At 42.9% G+C, this 16,861-nt stretch overlaps 1 protein-coding gene across 6 annotated transcripts in view; it reads right to left on the bottom strand.

Annotated features, from left to right (window-relative positions):
• Positions 1-721: 721 nt before the first annotated feature.
• Positions 722-16,861, bottom strand: part of LOC122933905 (CD2 associated protein) — an 82,884-nt gene continuing 66,744 nt past the window's right edge. For 5 of the 6 annotated variants that reach the window (XM_044289009.1, XM_044289011.1, XM_044289012.1 and 2 more), the window contains 5 exons: positions 15,030-15,151; positions 14,619-14,708; positions 9,549-9,751; positions 6,865-6,928; positions 722-1,832 (listed from right to left, as the gene is read on the bottom strand). In XM_044289009.1, the coding sequence (XP_044144944.1) occupies positions 1,791-1,832; positions 6,865-6,928; positions 9,549-9,751; positions 14,619-14,708; positions 15,030-15,151 (521 nt within the window). In that variant the 3' untranslated portion in view covers positions 722-1,790. Of the gene's footprint in view, positions 1,833-6,864; positions 6,929-9,548; positions 9,752-14,618; positions 14,709-15,029; positions 15,152-16,861 lie in introns of those variants that run through there. The other variant, XR_006388568.1, reaches the window with a different exon arrangement.

Raw genomic sequence — 16,861 nt, 5'->3', positions numbered from 1 at the left:
ACATCTATTATTGAATTCAGCATCAAATAAATTGCCGTTTTATTGTCCTTATGCGATTCCTAATGGGCGAGTGATATATATATACATATATATATATACATACACACACACACATACATATACACACACACATACACATACATACACACACATATACATACACTACCTTAAGATTCTATTCAATGTGACTAGGGTGCATCATCAGTTTGGAGCCCCTTTACATCAGGAAAGGGGAGCCATCCTTTAAAATCTATACTTTCACACTAGTGTTAATATTTTCCGGTATTGAGATCTGTCATAGGAAAAAAAAACGCTTCCATTTTGTCCCCATTCATTGTCAATGGGGGACAAAACGTAACTGAACAGAACAGAGTGCTCCAAAATGCATTCCGTTCAGTATCAGTAACGGAAGCGGTTTTGCTGAACCCTGCCGGATCCAGGAAAAACGCTAGTGTGAAAGTAGCCATAGTCTGTGTGACTGGTACTTTCACTTTGAGCCGGTCATCTAATAAAACTTCTCTAAATTATCAAATGGTCAAACACTGATTTCAGCCACATTCATATCAGTGACATAAGAGCTGAGATATAATGAGTGTTTATAAAGGTCAGAGATAAGGAGCCGTTAGCTGAGCTGCCTGACGGAACAGAGTGAAAATTCAGATCCTGTTACTAAAGAATCTCAAGGATGTACAGACAAAAGGGCTCTTTTATTTTTATAAAGACCAATTGAAAAAATTACTTTAAGCTCAAAACGAGTACAATGCCTCCGAAAGGTGTACACAGCCTTTAAGACCCCTGCTTGCTGTCATTCAATAGTGACTTTCACTGTCATAGTCATGTGATAAGCATTGTCCAGGAATGAGCCGCGCATCCATCACGTGGCCACTGACAAGCATGGACATTTACTTTCAGTCACAGCAAGCAGGGATCTTGAAAAAAATGGAGAAAGTCCTTATGCATGACAATAACTTATTTTTAACAGGGCAGCACAGTTCTGTGTCAGCGAGGCAGCAATCCTCCTCAGCACCCTACACATTAACCCTTTAGCGGCATGCCCCCTGTTTCGAACGCACCCATCTCAAGACTTTACGCAGTCTAACACAATCCCTTGTATATATCCTAGTGCAAGTGGCTTGATGTCCAGGTATATATAGTTTTTTTGTTGTTTTTTTATGCATATATGAGATGCTTCCAACATACAGTATATATATATAACTATTTCATATAAATCTAATTATACACAGCTTGTTATTAATACTCGAGCTGCGCGCAGGCACAACCGTGGGCGATTCTGGGTAAGAAAGCTAAAATGTAGAGCGAAAAAAATAAAAACAAAAATCAATATATTTCCCTTTCCAAGTATAGGAAAATATCAGCCAGCGAAGAACCAAGGCTATTTGGAGACCCTGATAGGACTATATTACAGTTTAGTTTTTTGCAAAGACATCTCCTTATTCAGAGCATAGACATAGGTTTGTTTTTTAATATAAAATTACAAGTATTTAATAAAAGTCTGATACACAAATCCCTCTCTTTACAAACAAGTTCAGTAGTATATTCAAGCAAACCCAGTTATGCACAGGAGGGTCGCGGCTCCAGCACAGTAAGAAGTTAAGGCCCCATTTATCTTATTGGCAAAAAAATAAAAATATCAGGAAAATAATTGTCTTTGGGGGGGGGGGGGGTCCGTATAATAGAAAAGGTTTAATCATGCTTCAGTGAATGTGGAAAAAACAGATCACCAGATATCTGTTAAGGACTTTAAACTGTGAGGATGCAGGAACCAGGCTTCATGACGACTGTATGGCCTTCTTCAGCTTCTCGATTTCACTCTGCAAGGGGCAAACCAAAAAGGAGTTACTATGGGTTTACACTGTAAAGAACGTCAGTAGAACGAGCCCATAAGACATAAGGGGCAGCAACCCTTCCCTATTAGGGTAAACACTTGGAGCAGCGTTAAAGACGCCGGTCTTAGGCTACTTTCAGCCTTGCGTCGTGAATTCCGGTATTGAGATCCGGAAGAGGATGCATCCGTTCTGTTAGGATGCGCCGGAACTGCCTGCCGGATCCGGCAATCCGGATGCAAACTGATGGCATTTGTCAGACGGATCCGGATGACAAATGTATTGAAATACCAGATCCAACTCTCCAGTGTCATCCGGAGAAACAGATCCGATATTACATTTATTTGCCACTTTTAAAAGGTCTTTGCCGGAACACTTAATGCCGGATTTAATACACTTCAATGTAAATTAGTTCCGGATCCGGCATTCCAGCCGGTTCAGTATTTTTGGCCGGACAGAAAACTGCAGCATGCTGCGGTATTTTCTCCGTCCAAAAAACATAGGAGGGACTGAACTGATGCATCCTGAACGGATTGCTCTCCATTCAGAATGCATTAGGATAAAACTGATCAGTTTCTTTCAGGTTTTGAGCTCATGTGACGGAACTCAATACCAGAAAACAAAAACGCTAGTGTTAAAGTACCCTTACAATGTTTTCAGTGCCGGATCCATTTTTTTCCCCCGTTTTTATGATCTGACACTAAACCGCAGCTTGCAGCGGTTTTGTGTCTGGTCACAAAACGGATTCCTGATGGAACGGAAGACATCCTGGTGCATCCAGAACGGATCTGTTTCCATTCAGAATGCATGAGGACTAAATGGAAAATGTTTTTTCCGGGATTGTGAACCTCTGCCGGATCTCAAAAGCCGAAAACAACAACAACGCAAGTGAGAAAGCAGCCTTAACCCCATAAGGACCTCCACATGTACAGCACTGGTGGACGTGACTTACCAGCACCGTACATGTACGGCAAGCTGATCGGGCGGGTGCAGGAGCTGCGCCCACCCAATCAGCGGCAGGGGTCCGGCAGTCACTGAGAGCCAGACCCCTGCTGTATGCGCTGGCATCGGTGAAAACACTGATACCGACGCATTAACCATAGATGTGCCGCGGTCAGCGCTGACCGCGGCACGTGCGATGTGTGGAGAGGGAGGGAGCTTCTATCGGGTCCCCGCGCTGCTGTGACAGGGACCTGATGGCAGGGAAGGCTTCCCAATGCTTTCCTTAGATATCGTGGCTGCCTTCCATGAGAGCCAGTGAGACCCAGCCCCCTGGATCTCACAGGCAGGAAGGCTGTAAGTGTATTAGGCCTATTGCACACGGCCGTTTTTTTTTACCGTTTACTGGCTGTTTTTTGCGTTCCGTATACGGAACCATTCATTTCAGTGGTTCCGCAAAAAAAACGGAATGTACTCCGTATGCATTCCGTTTCCGTATTTCCGTTCCGTTTTAACATAGAACATGTCCTATTATTGCCCGCAAATCACAGTCCGTGGCTCCATTCAAGTCAATGGATCCGCATAAAAAAACGGAACACATACGGAAATGCATCCGTATGTCTTCCGTTTCCGTTCCGTTTTTTCCTGAACCATCTATTGAAAATGTTATGGCCAACCCAATTTTATCTATGTAATTACTGTATATGCCATACGGAAAAACGGAACGGAAAAACGGAACAGAAACGGAAACAAAAAACGGAACAGCGGATCCATGAAAAACGGACCGCAAAACACTGAAAAAGCCATACGGTCGTGTGCAATAGGCCTTACAGTGTGTAATACACTTACAGCCAATGCATTATAATACAGAAGTATTGTGATGCATTGTAAAGGGTATCAGACCCCCAAAAGTTGAAGTCAAATAAAAAGAAAAAAAAAAAAAAAAGCGTCTTTCCCAAAATAAAGTAAAAGAAAAAAAGTCGACATTTTAGGCATCGCTGCGTCCGTAACAACCTGCTCTATAAAAAATATCACATGACCTAACCCCTCAGGTGAACAGTCAAAAAAATACATTTTTTTGTCACCTAACATCACAAAAAGTGTAATACCAAGCAATCAAAAAGTCATATGCACCCCAAAATAGTACCAGTCAAACCATCATCTCATACCGAAAAAAAATGAGCCCCTACATAAGAAAAAAATTAATATGGCTTTTAGAATATCGAGACAAAAAAAAAAAAAAAATTTTTCTCAAAAATGCTTTACTATGTAAAACAAACAACCCAAAAAATATTTGGTATTGTCGCATCCGTAACAACCTGCTCTATAAAAATACCACATGATCTAACCTGTAAGATGAACACTGTAAATAACATAAAAACTGTGCCAAAACAGCAATTTTTTGTTACCTTGTCTCACAAAAAGTGCAATATAAAGCAACCAAAAATCATATGCACCGTAAAATAGTACCAACAAAACTGCTACCTTATCCAGTAGTTTCCAAAATGGGGTCACCTTTTTGGAGTTTGTACTCTACCATTAGGGGGTTTTCAAATGTGACATGGCAACTTATAATTATCCCAGTGAAATCTGCCTTCCAAAAACCATATGGCATTCCTTTTCTACTGCGCCCTGTCGTGTGCCCGTACACCAGTTTACAACCACATGTGGGGTGTTTCTGTAAACTACAGAATCAGGGTAATAAATATTGAGCTTTGTTTGGCTGTTAACCCTTGCTTTGTTAGCGGGGAAAAATTTATTAAAATGGAAAATTTGCAAAAAAAAGTGAAATTCTGAAATTTCCTCTACATTTTCCTTTAATTCTTGTAGAACACAAAAAAGGGTTAAGAAAGTTTGTAAAATCCGTATTGAATACCTTGAGGGGTGTAGTTTCTAAAATGGGGCCATTTATGGGTGGTTTCTATTATGCAAGCCTGACAAAGTGACTTCAGACCTAAACTGGTCCTGAAAAAGTGGGTTTTGGAAATTTTCCGAAACATTTCAAGATTTGCTTCTAAATTTCTAAGCCTTCTAATGTCCCCCAAAAAAAGAAAATGTCATTTACAAAATGAACCAAACATGAAGTAATGGGAATCGTAAAGTAATAACTATTTTAGGATGTATCACTATCGGTTTTAAAAGTAGAGAAATAGAAATTTTTAAAATTGCTAATTTTTCCAAATGTTTTGTAAATTTGTGGTCAATTTACCACTGTCATGAAGTACCATATGTGACGAGAAAACAATATCATAATGGCCTGGATAAGTAAAAGCGTTTTAAAGTTTTTTGCCATTATTACCAAAATGGCAAAAAAATCATATTTAGCATGGCTGGATCTTAACAAGGTTCCAAGTAGAGCTTCAACATGCAACAAGAAGAAATGAGAGCGAGACAAAACATTTTTTGAGCATTCAATTTAATGAAAACAACAATTAAACTGAAACAGGCTGTTTTTCAGCTGATCCACATGCCTTTAAAAGGCCAAATCTGTGCAAAGATGTGGCTTCATTGTCATTTTCTGTCAGGTAGTCACACGTTGTGATGGCAAAGGCAAAAAAACTCTCCCTTTTTGAAAGTGGTCGGGATGTTGAACTGCATAAGCAGGGTCTCTCACAGCGCGCCATCGCTGCTGAGGTGGGACGCAGTAAGACAGTCATTTGGAATTTCTTAAAATGATCCTGAGGGTTATGGAACAAAAAAGTCAAGTGGAAGAGCCAAAAATTTTTTACCAGCACTGAGCCGGAGGATCCAATAGGCTGTCCATCAAGACACTGGCAGATCCTCAACCCAAATTAAGGCGCTTACTGGTGCTGACTGCAGCCCCATAACCATCAGACGGCATCTGAGACTGAAGGGCTACAAAAACAAAAAAACACTGCTCGTTTGGACTTGGCAAGAGAGCACCAAACATGGGACATTCAAAAGGTGGAAGAAAGTATTATTCTCCGATGAGAAAAAAAATGTAACCTTGATGGTCCTGATGGTTTCCAACATTACTGGCATGGCAAGCAGATCCCACCTGAGATGTTTTCTACACGCCACAGTGGAGGGGGCGCCATAATGCTGCTTTTTACTTCAGTAGAACAATAAAGCTATGTCCAGATGTTGCAGAGAGCATTCCTCATGACTGAGGGCCCTCGTCTGTGTGGTAACGACTGGGTTTTTTAACAGGACAACGCTACAGTACACAATGTCCGCAGGACAAGGGACTTCTTCCAGGAGAATAACATCACTCTTTTGACCCATCCTGCGTGTTCCCCTGTTCTAAATCCAATTGAGAACCTTTGGGGATGGATGGCAAGGGAAGTTTACAAAAATGGACAACAGTTCCAGACAGTAGATGGCCTTCGTGCGGCCGTCTTCACCACTTGGAGAAATGTTCCCACTCACCTCATGGAAACGCTTGCATCAAGCATGCCGAAACAAATTTTTAAAGTGATAAACAATAACGGCGGAGCTACTCATTACTGAGTTCATGTTTGGAAGTTGGATTTCTTTTTTATTTTTATTTTTTTGGGGGGGGGGGTTAGTATTTTTTGGAGGTGTGGTCCTAAACTTTTGATCAGCTGAAAAACAGCCTGTTTCAGTCTATTCGCTGTTTTCATTAAATTGAATGCTCAAAAAATGTTTTGTCTCACTCCCATTTCTTCTTGTTGCATGTTGAAGCTCTACTTGGAACCTTGTTAAGATCCAGCCATGCTACATAGGACTTTTTGCCATTTTTAAAGTGGTCTTAAACTTTTGATCAGGACTGTATGTCAGATTTGCAAAAAAGGCAGGGTCCTTAAAGGGGTTAATAAACCGGAGTTGTGAAGAGGCGCCAGCCTCTACATAACTTTGGCGTATCCACTGCAGCTTCTAAATGTAAGACAACTTCCTAGCGGTCTTACATTTAGACCAGGCGTAGAAAATGGTAAATAAGACGGGTCCCCCTTTTTAGATCTGGCGTGAGCGGGGAAAAGTGGACAGAAATATGCCCGATATATGTGTATTTCTGTTTCATAAATGACTCCCTTGGTCCTTAGGCCCCTAACCTTCAAAGTAAATGTGAAGTAATGCTCTAGTTGAAAAATGCACTCACCTCTAAACCGCTCCGCCGCATTCTTTCCTCTTCTAAATCTCTCTTTATTTTATCCAGCTCATTCCTAGGGAAAGAAGAAAAAAAAATAAATAAATAAATAAATAAATAAATAAAAATAAAGGTTAAAAAAGGAGCTCCTTTCCAGAGAAAACACTTACTTCGTCTCACCTCATGCGTCACTCTGGTTTGTTAATCCCTTAGTGACCACCCATACGTGTTTTTACGGCTGTCACTAAGGGGCCTTGGGCTGGAGCGCCACCTTTTTACGGCGGCACTTCAGTCCAAGTTAGCGCTTAAGTCAAGCACTAAAGATTCGTGCCCACAGCATAGCTGAGGGTTCAGGGCAGTGATCAGAAACCGTGACAAGCGGTCTCTGATCACCGAAAATGCCGAGCAAAGCTGGGTCCCGATCCTCGACCCCCTTCCTCACCCTCAAGAAAGATGGCGGCGACACGGCGCATGCGCACACTATAAGCCGGACGGCCGCCGCCTCTGCACTGGTTCTCTCTCCTGTAGTACCCCGGTCGGCGCAATATGGCCCCCAATGTTTTTATTAAAAGGGCAGGAGCCCCCCCAATCAGATATTTACCCTCTTAACGATTCACCTTAAAAAAAAATGTTTTTTTGTTTTTGAGGCTGAGATGATAGTATTTACTACAGAACGTATATCGCCCAAATATTAGTTTTTGTTTGAGTTCTGAACAAACTGGAATTTGCAACATAGTTGGAGACATTTTGCTCCTTTTTCTTGGACTTGTTGCCTTTCACTCCAGTTCACTTTTTTTCCTTTTTTTCTGTTTGGCGAGACAGTCATACATACAGGCAAATGCCTTTTTAGAAATCTGCCTCCCTTATAAGTGCACAGCTTCACTTCTCATCTGTGTGCGCCACAAAGATAGGAATGTGGCGGATTTCTAAGACAGTAACACGGTTACCCATCTAAAAAGATTTTTTTCCTCCAATTTCCTGAGAAATTTTTATCAACAATTTGAATAAAACCATATATACTCATTATTTCAGCCTATAATAATTTTGCACTCAGCATGCTCACTACACAGCTAGATGCAGGTTTTTAAAATGGGGTCATTTATAAGGGTTTTCTATCATTTTGCTGCTCGACGCCATTACATGTGTGCAATGGGGCCTGAACCATTTTCAGTTTATTATCTGAAAGCCCCAGGTGCTCCTTCATGTTTGGGCCCTGCCGTGTGTCACATAAGACATAAGATTAGGGCCACAATGGGGATATTTCTGAAGACAGGAGAAATGGGGTGATACGTTTTGGGGTGTACTTCTTCATTTTCATGTGCTTTGTATATAAGAAAAAAAAAAAAGTCTTTAAATTGACACTTGTGTAAAAAATTTAAATTTATTTCTTTTCACCTTAGCATCAATTTTTTTAAAAGCCTTTGGGGGGGTAAAAAAACTCATTACACCCTTAGATTAATACGTTAAGGAGTCTAGTTTTCAAAATGGGGGCACTTTTGGAAGGGGGGGAATCTATTATTCGGACACTTATAAGCCTCTGCAAACTTTGCTTGTTGCAGGAAAAAATATGTACTTCAAAAAAATTTTTATTTATGTTAAAATGGTAAGTCTCCTAAATAAAAAAATAAAAAAAGTATGTTTTTTGTAAGTGCAGCCAAAATAAAGAAAAAAATGTGGAAATCTATTTCTGATAAAAATATTGAATAGTATTTATGCATGTATGTGAAATATTTCTAGTTTTTTACTAAAGATACGCATATTTTATGGGTAAAATTTTACCACCTAAGTACAATATGTGACGAGAAAACAATGTCAGAATTACTTTGATGTGCGAAACCTTTACGAAGTTATTCTCTGCTAAAGTGACACATGTCAGATTTCCAAAATCTGGCTTGGTGTTTAAGGCCCAAACAGGCTTGGTCACTAAGGGGTTAATGAGGCACAAAGCAGAGTTCGGCTTAGTGCTTTCATTCAGTAATTTATGAGACTAAACAGACACGGCGGTACATTTCACAGGAGGACAGAACCGATATTCTTAGGCTACTTTCACACTTGCGCTTGATCGGATCCGTTCTGAACGGATCCGATCATATTAATGCAGACGGAGGCTCTGTTCAGTACGGATCCGTCTGCATTAATAACTTAGAAAAATTTCTAAGTGCGCAAGTAGCCTGAGCAGATCCGTTCAGACATTTTCAATGTAAAGTCAATGGGGGACGGATCCGCTTGAAGATTGAGCCATATGGTGTCATCTTCAAGCGGATCCGTTCCCATTGACTTACATTGTAAGTCTGGACGGATCCGCACGCCTCCGCACGGCCAGGCGGACAGCTGAACGCTGCAAGCAGCGTTCAGCTGTCCGCCTGGCCGTGCGGAGGCGAGCGGAGCGGAGGCTGAACGCCACCAGACTGATGCAGTCTGAGCGGATCCGCTCCATTCAGACTGCATCAGGGCTGGACAGAAGCGTTCTGCTCCGCTCGTGAGCTCCTTCAAACGGAGCTCACGAGCGGACAGCAGAACGCTAGTGTGAAAGTAGCCTTAAAGTTTTTAGAGGAATCGGGTTCAGATAGAGCAATCTAAAACGATTGCTCAACCCTAATTATAATATCAGAATAAAAGGGAAAAAAAACAAACACTTAACAGATCTATCTTCCCCCTACATCATACAGTGCAATATAACACCCAGCCCCAGGTACCTATGTTCTTTCCTGAGCGCGTCCACTATAGTTAGCAGCTCGCTGATCTGGGCTCTTAATTCCTCCACCTCGTTCTTCCTTCCATCCACAAGATCAAGTTTTGGTTTGAAGTCCACAGCGACAGGGCTCAAGGGGACGAGGTTGGGTTTGGACACAATTGACAAGGGTGAGAATATAGGTGCGGTGGCTGCGGTCACCAATGGCTGAAATAAAAAATAAATAAAAAGGTAAATTAGAAGATAAAAGGTCCAGCTCACCAGATATCCACTGTGCAACAGACAAGCCAAGGCCATCTCTATATAATGAACCTTCAAATAAAAACTTCCAGCACATACTAGGTATAAAAGATTGCTTCGTCTTTATTCCATGGAACTCGCAACAATGAAGGTGCAGTTAACGAAACCTCACGTCAGATCGACATGTTTCGAACCATAAGGTTCTTACTCATGATCTGATAACTAATTGAGTTCGAGCACCCTTATGGAGATCCACCCCAATCACGCACATGATTCGGGAGGATCTCCATAAGGGTGCTCGAACTCAGTTATCAGATCATGAGTAAGAACCTTATGGTTCGAAACATGTTGAGCTGACGTGAGGTTTTGTTCACTGCACCGTCATTGTTGCGAGTGCCATGGAATAAAGACGAAGCAATCTTTTATACCTAGCTGGAAGTTTTTCTTTGAAGGTAAACTAGAAGATATCTGGTTTTCTGCTCTCCACGGACCTTACACCTATTTATCACGTACTGATCCGATGTGCAGGACCTGACCCTGGGACCCCCACAGATATCTAGAACCAACAAGCCAATGAACTGCGCATTGTCTAAGAGCTGCCATAATGAGGGACCGCTTGCAAGTCGTGACAATGCTGCATAGGGCAAAAGATGGCAGGGGTGACAATTCACACAACAGCCACTCCATGGAGCCCTAAGGGCTGGTTCATACGAGCGTGTTCAGTGCGGGAATCACGCTCCGTGTGTGAGCGCGATTCTCCATTCTGGACACTGCTCGTCTTGCAGGAGTGCACAGCATTAAACTGATTGACATTACGTCTACAGAATCATACTGACATAAACCCTCAACCTCATAATGTGGTGGAGATCGCTGCATGTAAAACGAGCAGCCGACTATCGGGAAGGAACGCTTCCTCCCCGACAATCTGCTGTGCGCTCCCTGCACTTTTACCTAACGTGGGCAAGTACGACCACCTCTGCTGGATTGCAGGGTGGTCGTAACCATGGAAAGGAGAAGAAGTGTATAACGTGATGGAAAAATGAAACCAGCCAGCAAAGGAAGCAATATGGACAATCACAATACATTAGTAAGTGCCTTGTAGTAACTTTCTCTACATGATAAATGCCACTTGCTGAGGAGAGACAACCCCTTTAACCACTTCAGCCCCGCTAGGTGAAACCCCCTTCATGACCAGAGCACTTTTTACACTTCTGCACTACACTCCTTTCACCGTTTATCGCTCGGTCATGCAACTTACCACCCAAATGAATTTTACCTACTTTTCTTCTCACTAATGGAGCTTTCATTTGGTGGTATTTCATTGCTGCTGACATTTTTACTTTTTTTGTTATTAATCAAAATGTAACGATTTATTTGCAAAAAAATGACATTTTTCACTTTCAGCTGTAAAATTTTGCAAAAAAAACGACATCCATATATAAATTTTTCGCCAAATTTATTGTTCTACATGTCTTTGATAAAAAAAAATGTTTGGGCAAAAAAAAAATGCTTTTGGTAAAAGTTATAGCATTTACAAACTATGGTACAAAAATGTGAATTTCCGCTTTTTGAAACAGCTCTGACTTTCTGAGCACCTGTCATGTTTCCTGAGGTTCTACAATGCCCAAACAGTAGAAAACCCCCACAAATGACCCCATTTCGGAAAGTAGACACCCTAAGGTATTCGCTGATGGGCATAGTGAGTTCATAGAACTTTTTATTTTTTGTCACAAGTTAGCGGAAAATGATGATGATTTTATTTTTTTTATTTTTTCTTACAAAGTCTCATATTCCACTAACTTGCGACAAAAAATAAAAAATTCTAGGAACTCGCCATTCCCCTCACGGAATACCTTGGGGTGTCTTCTTTCCAAAATGGGGTCACTTGTGGCGTAGTTATACTGCCCTGGCAATTTAGGGGCCCAAATGTGTGAGAAGAACCTTGCAATCAAAATGTGTAAAAAATGACCGGTGAAATCCGAAAGGTGCACTTTGGAATATGTGCCCCTTTGCCCACCTTGGCATCAAAAAAGTGTCACATCTGGTATCGCCGTACTCAGGAGAAGTTGGGGAATGTGATTTGGGGTGTCATTTTACATATACCCATGCTGGGTGAGAGAAATATCTTGGCAAAAGACAACTTTTCCCATTTTTTTATACAAAGTTGGCATTTGACCAAGATATTTTTCTCACCCAGCATGGGTATATGTAAAATGACACCCCAAAACACATTGCCCAACTTCTCCTGAGTACGGCGATACCAGATGTGTCACACTTTTTTGCTGCCAAGGTGGGCAAAGGGGCACATATTCCAAAGTGCACCTTTCGGATTTTGCAGGGCATTTTTTACACATTTTGATTGCAAAGTACTTCTCACACATTTGGGCCCCTAAATTGCCAGGGCAGTATAACTACGCCACAAGTGACCCCATTTTGGAAAGAAGACACCCCAAGGTATTCCGTGAGGGGCATGGCGAGTTCCTAGAATTTTTTATTTTTTGTCGCAAGTTAGTGGAATATGAGACTTTGTAAGGAAAAAAGAAAAAAAAAGAAAAATCATTTTCCGCTAAATTGTGACAAAAAATAAAAAATTCTAGGAACTCGCCGTGCCCCCCACGGAATACCTTGGGGTGTCTTCTTTCCAAAATGGGGTCACTTGTGGCGTAGTTATACTGCCCTGGCAATTTAGGGGCCCAAATGTGTGAGAAGTACTTTGCAATCAAAATCTGTAAAAAATGGCCTGCGAAATCCGAAAGGTGCACTTTGGAATGTGTGCCCCTTTGCCCACCTAGGCTGCAAAAAAGTGTCACACATCTGGTGTCGCCGTACTCAGGAGAAGTTGGGGAATGTGTTTTGGGCTGTCATTTTACATATACCCATGCTGGGTGAGAGAAATATCTTGGCAAAAGACAACTTTTCCCATTTTTTTATACAAAGTTGGCATTTGACCAAGATATTTCTCTCACCCAGCATGGGTATATGTAAAATGACACCCCAAAACACATTCCCCAACTTCTCCTGAGTACGGCGATACCACATGTGTGACACTTTTTTGAAGCCTAGATGCGCAAAGGTGCCCAAATTCCTTTTAGGAGGGCATTTTTAGACATTTGGATCCCAGACTTCTTCTCACACTTTCGGGCCCCTAAAAAGCCAGGGCAGTATAAATACCCCACATGTGACCCCACTTTGGAAAGAAGACACCCCAAGGTATTCAATGAGGGGCATGGCGAGTTCCTAGAAATTTTTTTTTTTGCATAAGTTAGCGGATATTGATTTTTTTTTTTTGTTTTTTTCTCAAAGTCTCACTTTCCGCTAACTTAGGACAAAAATTTCAATCTTTCATGGACTCAATATGCCCCTCACGGAATACCTTGGGGTGTCTTCTTTCCGAAATGGGGTCACATGTGGGGTATTTATACTGCCCTGGCTTTTTAGGGGCCCTAAAGCGTGAGAAGAAGTCTGGAATATAAATGTCTAAAAATGTTTACGCATTTGGATTCCGTGAGGGGTATGGTGCGTCCATGTGAGATTTTATTTTTTGACACAAGTTAGTGGAATATGAGACTTAGTAAGAAAAAACAAAAACAAACAAAAAATTTCCGCTAACTTGTGCCAAAAAAAAATGTCTGAATGGAGCCTTACCAGGGGGGGGGTGATCAATGACAGGGGGGTGATCACCCATATAGACTCCCTGATCACCCCCCTGTCATTGATCACCCCCCCTGTAAGGCTCCATTCAGACATCCGCATGATTTTTTACGGATCCATGGATACATGGATCGGATCCACAAAACGCATGCGGACGTCTGAATGGAGCCTTACAGGGGGGTTATCAATGACAGGGGGTGATCAGGGTAATCAGGGTGATCACCCCCCTGTCACTGATCACCCCCCTGTAAGGCTCCATTCAGACATCCGCATGATTTTTTACGGATCCATGGATAGGATCCACAGAACGCATGCGGACGTCTGAATGGAGCCTTACAGGGGGGTTATCAATGACAGGGGGTGATCAGGGTAATCAGGGTGATCACCCCCCTGTCACTGATCACCCCCCCTGTAAGGCTCCATTCAGACGTTCGCATGATTTTTACGGATCCATGGATACATGGATCGGATCCGTAAAAATCATGCGGACGTCTAAATGGAGCCTTACAGGGGGGTGATCAATGACAGGGGGGTGATCAGGGAGTGTATATGGGTGATCACCCGCCTGTCATTGATCACCCCCCTGTAAGGCTCCATTCAGACGTCCGTATGCGTTTTGCGGATCCGATCCATGTATCCGTGGATCCGTAAAAATCATACGGACGTCTGAACGGAGCCTGACAGGGGGGTGATCAATGACAGGGCGGTGATCAATGACAGGGGGGTGATCAGGGAGTTTATATGGGGTGATCATGGGTGATCGGGGGTTTATAAGGGGTTAATAAGTGACGGGGGGGGGGGGGGGGCTGTAGTGTAGTGTAGTGTGGTGTTTGGTGGGACTGTACTGACCTACCTGAGTCCTCTGGTGGTCGATCCTAACAAAAGGGACCACCAGAGGACCAGGTAGGAGGTATATTAGACGCTGTTATGAAAACAGCGTCTAATATACCTGTTAGGGGTTAAAAAATTCGGATCTCCAGCCTGCCAGCGAGCGATCGCCGCTGGCAGGCTGGAGATCCACTCGCTTACCTTCCGTTCCTGTGAGCAAGGAAATCTCGCGTCTCGCGAAAAGACGCGTATATGCGTCCAGGAGGAGTAAAGCAACCACCTCCCGGACGCATATCTGCGTACAGCGGTCGGGAGGTGGTTAATGCATATAACAGGGAACCCCATTGTCGGATACCTTCTTTAATTCTGGCGTCAATGGTTTGGCACTTTCCTCCTCTTGCTCATGATGTACCTTTTGGTTCTCAGTCAAGTCTTTATTTTGTGGCTATAAGCAAAAAAAAAAACACAATTTGATAATAGTCAGTCTGGCGTCATCAGGCAATGAAGGCAACCTCATCACAGACCTTACTGCCACACTGCAGGGGCCCGACTCTTGCATCCCCTTTAAACGCTAGGTACTAATGCTAGGAAAGCAAGGCCTTTACCACTACGGTCTAGGAATCACAGTAGTTTGTGTCCTCACACACCAGTGTGCACTGCGCCCAAGGATAAAATGACACCATTCCTATCAAACTAAATTATTTGCACACAATACACCCCCCCTCCCCCACCATAGAAAGTGGCTGCAGCCATTCGCTGTACTTACAGAATGCAACCCATTGAAACGCCCCGGGGGTCTCTTGCCGGGCATCTTTGGTCTGCTGGCAGTGGGGTGGGTGAGGTTTTCTGAGGTAGGGAGAACATCGTCAAAACTGACTTCGGAAGGACCTGCAGAACAGAAAGAGAGAGAGTGCGGCCATTAGCAAGCATCACATTTTCCACATTTTCTAGTCACATCCAGAGCACTTTTCTTAAAATAAAAATAAAAACTTTCCGGTTGCTATTTGGAACCGACAACGGTTTGGCCCCGCCCTGCTGTCAGTCATGTGATCAAAAAGGTTGGCAGCATCTGAGCTCCCGCCCTGCACTGTTCTGCGGCTACAGAAATTTCCGAATTCGGCTCCAGGTGTAAAGAGAGAAGGAAGCGAGGAACTGAAAACCAGCACGAGGTGAACTTACACCCGCCGGGTTACCTGAAGACAAATCGCTTATGAAGAAAACAGAAAACGTTAGAAGAAAACAGGGCAAACTAATAACCCACCTAAACTGAGGCCCCATGGGCCATAAACACAATGGTCAGGAGAGGACCTCATTGAGTTGTATAGGAGTGCTCTGTGCAGAGGTCAGGAGGGAGGAGATAAGCTGTGATATCACCTGCTGTAAATGCTGGATCCTTTGTTATCTATACACAGAGGTGATATCTGTCATCCTTGATAACTGCAGTAAAGTGATCTGTACAGGGCAGGACGTGGTGACGACTGCTGAACTTTGCTTTTTCTTTGTTTAAATACAGATATTTTTGATTTTCCATGTCAATAACGTCACCAAAAATTCATTAAAAATGTTTAACATAAAAACATTATTTAAACAATAGGGCATTTTCTGTTGACACATCTTTAAAGGATTAAAAAAAAGTATCCCCCCCAAAGAAGCAGCACCCTGGAGTCCGTCTGGTACTGTGACGTATAAGCCGAGTCCCATTTACTTGGTGTGGAATGAGCCACAGGACATAGCCCATAGAGAATAGCTATAATTCCACACAACCCCTTTAATGCACCCATTTGGTAAACTACGTGGCAGTGCGTTTGAAAATGCGGTGCAGTGAAAAATGCATAAGCGGCAGCATCTTATCATGCAAAGTGAGCGTGTTCCTCCAGAGCAAGCGTGAGCGGCAGTCCGCTACACATTACCTTAATACAGCAATGTCCACCTGCAGCAGTAAAATTAGTGGGGGTCATAAAAGGGAAATGTAATAGATAGCCGTGGAGAAAGAGGGGAAGAAATAAAGGGAGGAGCGCTGAGCCACATTCAGATATATGGCACAGTCGCAATGTGCAACAAATCTGCTGTGTGTGAATATTCCCATAGAGTTATATCAGCTCAGCTCACAGCCCTGCGATGTTCTTCTGGAGATACAGAGCTCCAAGCATCATCTCTGATCAAAGGATCAGAGCGCAGACCACCCTACTGTCCTGGTGGAGCTCAAGATTGTGGATCCTGCACAATACAAACACTCGCCGCCGCCGACACGTATAAAGATATGTAAAAAGAGGAACCCCGCATGCCGTACAAAACAGTGTGTCCGCTATTCATCACCCTGTTTTCTGTTCCAATGTTTGGCATTTCTTAGGGCTGTTTCACACGAACGGATGCCGTGCGTGACATCCGCTCCGTGAAAGAGTGCCAAGACCCGATGCAGACTGCAGAGGCACGGAGCAGTAACATGACTGATAATGCTCCGTGCCTCTCTGTGATCTCTTTACAGCGCATTCGTACGCGCTGTAAAAACGCTTAGATGAGAACCATGCCCATAGGGAAACATTGGTTTTTGCCTGTTGAGCGTTTTACAGCGCGTAGGAACGCGCTGTAAAATGCTCA

This window comes from Bufo gargarizans, chromosome 4 (genome assembly GCF_014858855.1).
Source record: "Bufo gargarizans isolate SCDJY-AF-19 chromosome 4, ASM1485885v1, whole genome shotgun sequence".
Taxonomy (NCBI): Eukaryota; Metazoa; Chordata; class Amphibia; order Anura; family Bufonidae; genus Bufo; species Bufo gargarizans.
This window is presented reverse-complemented; position numbering and strand designations above follow the sequence as displayed.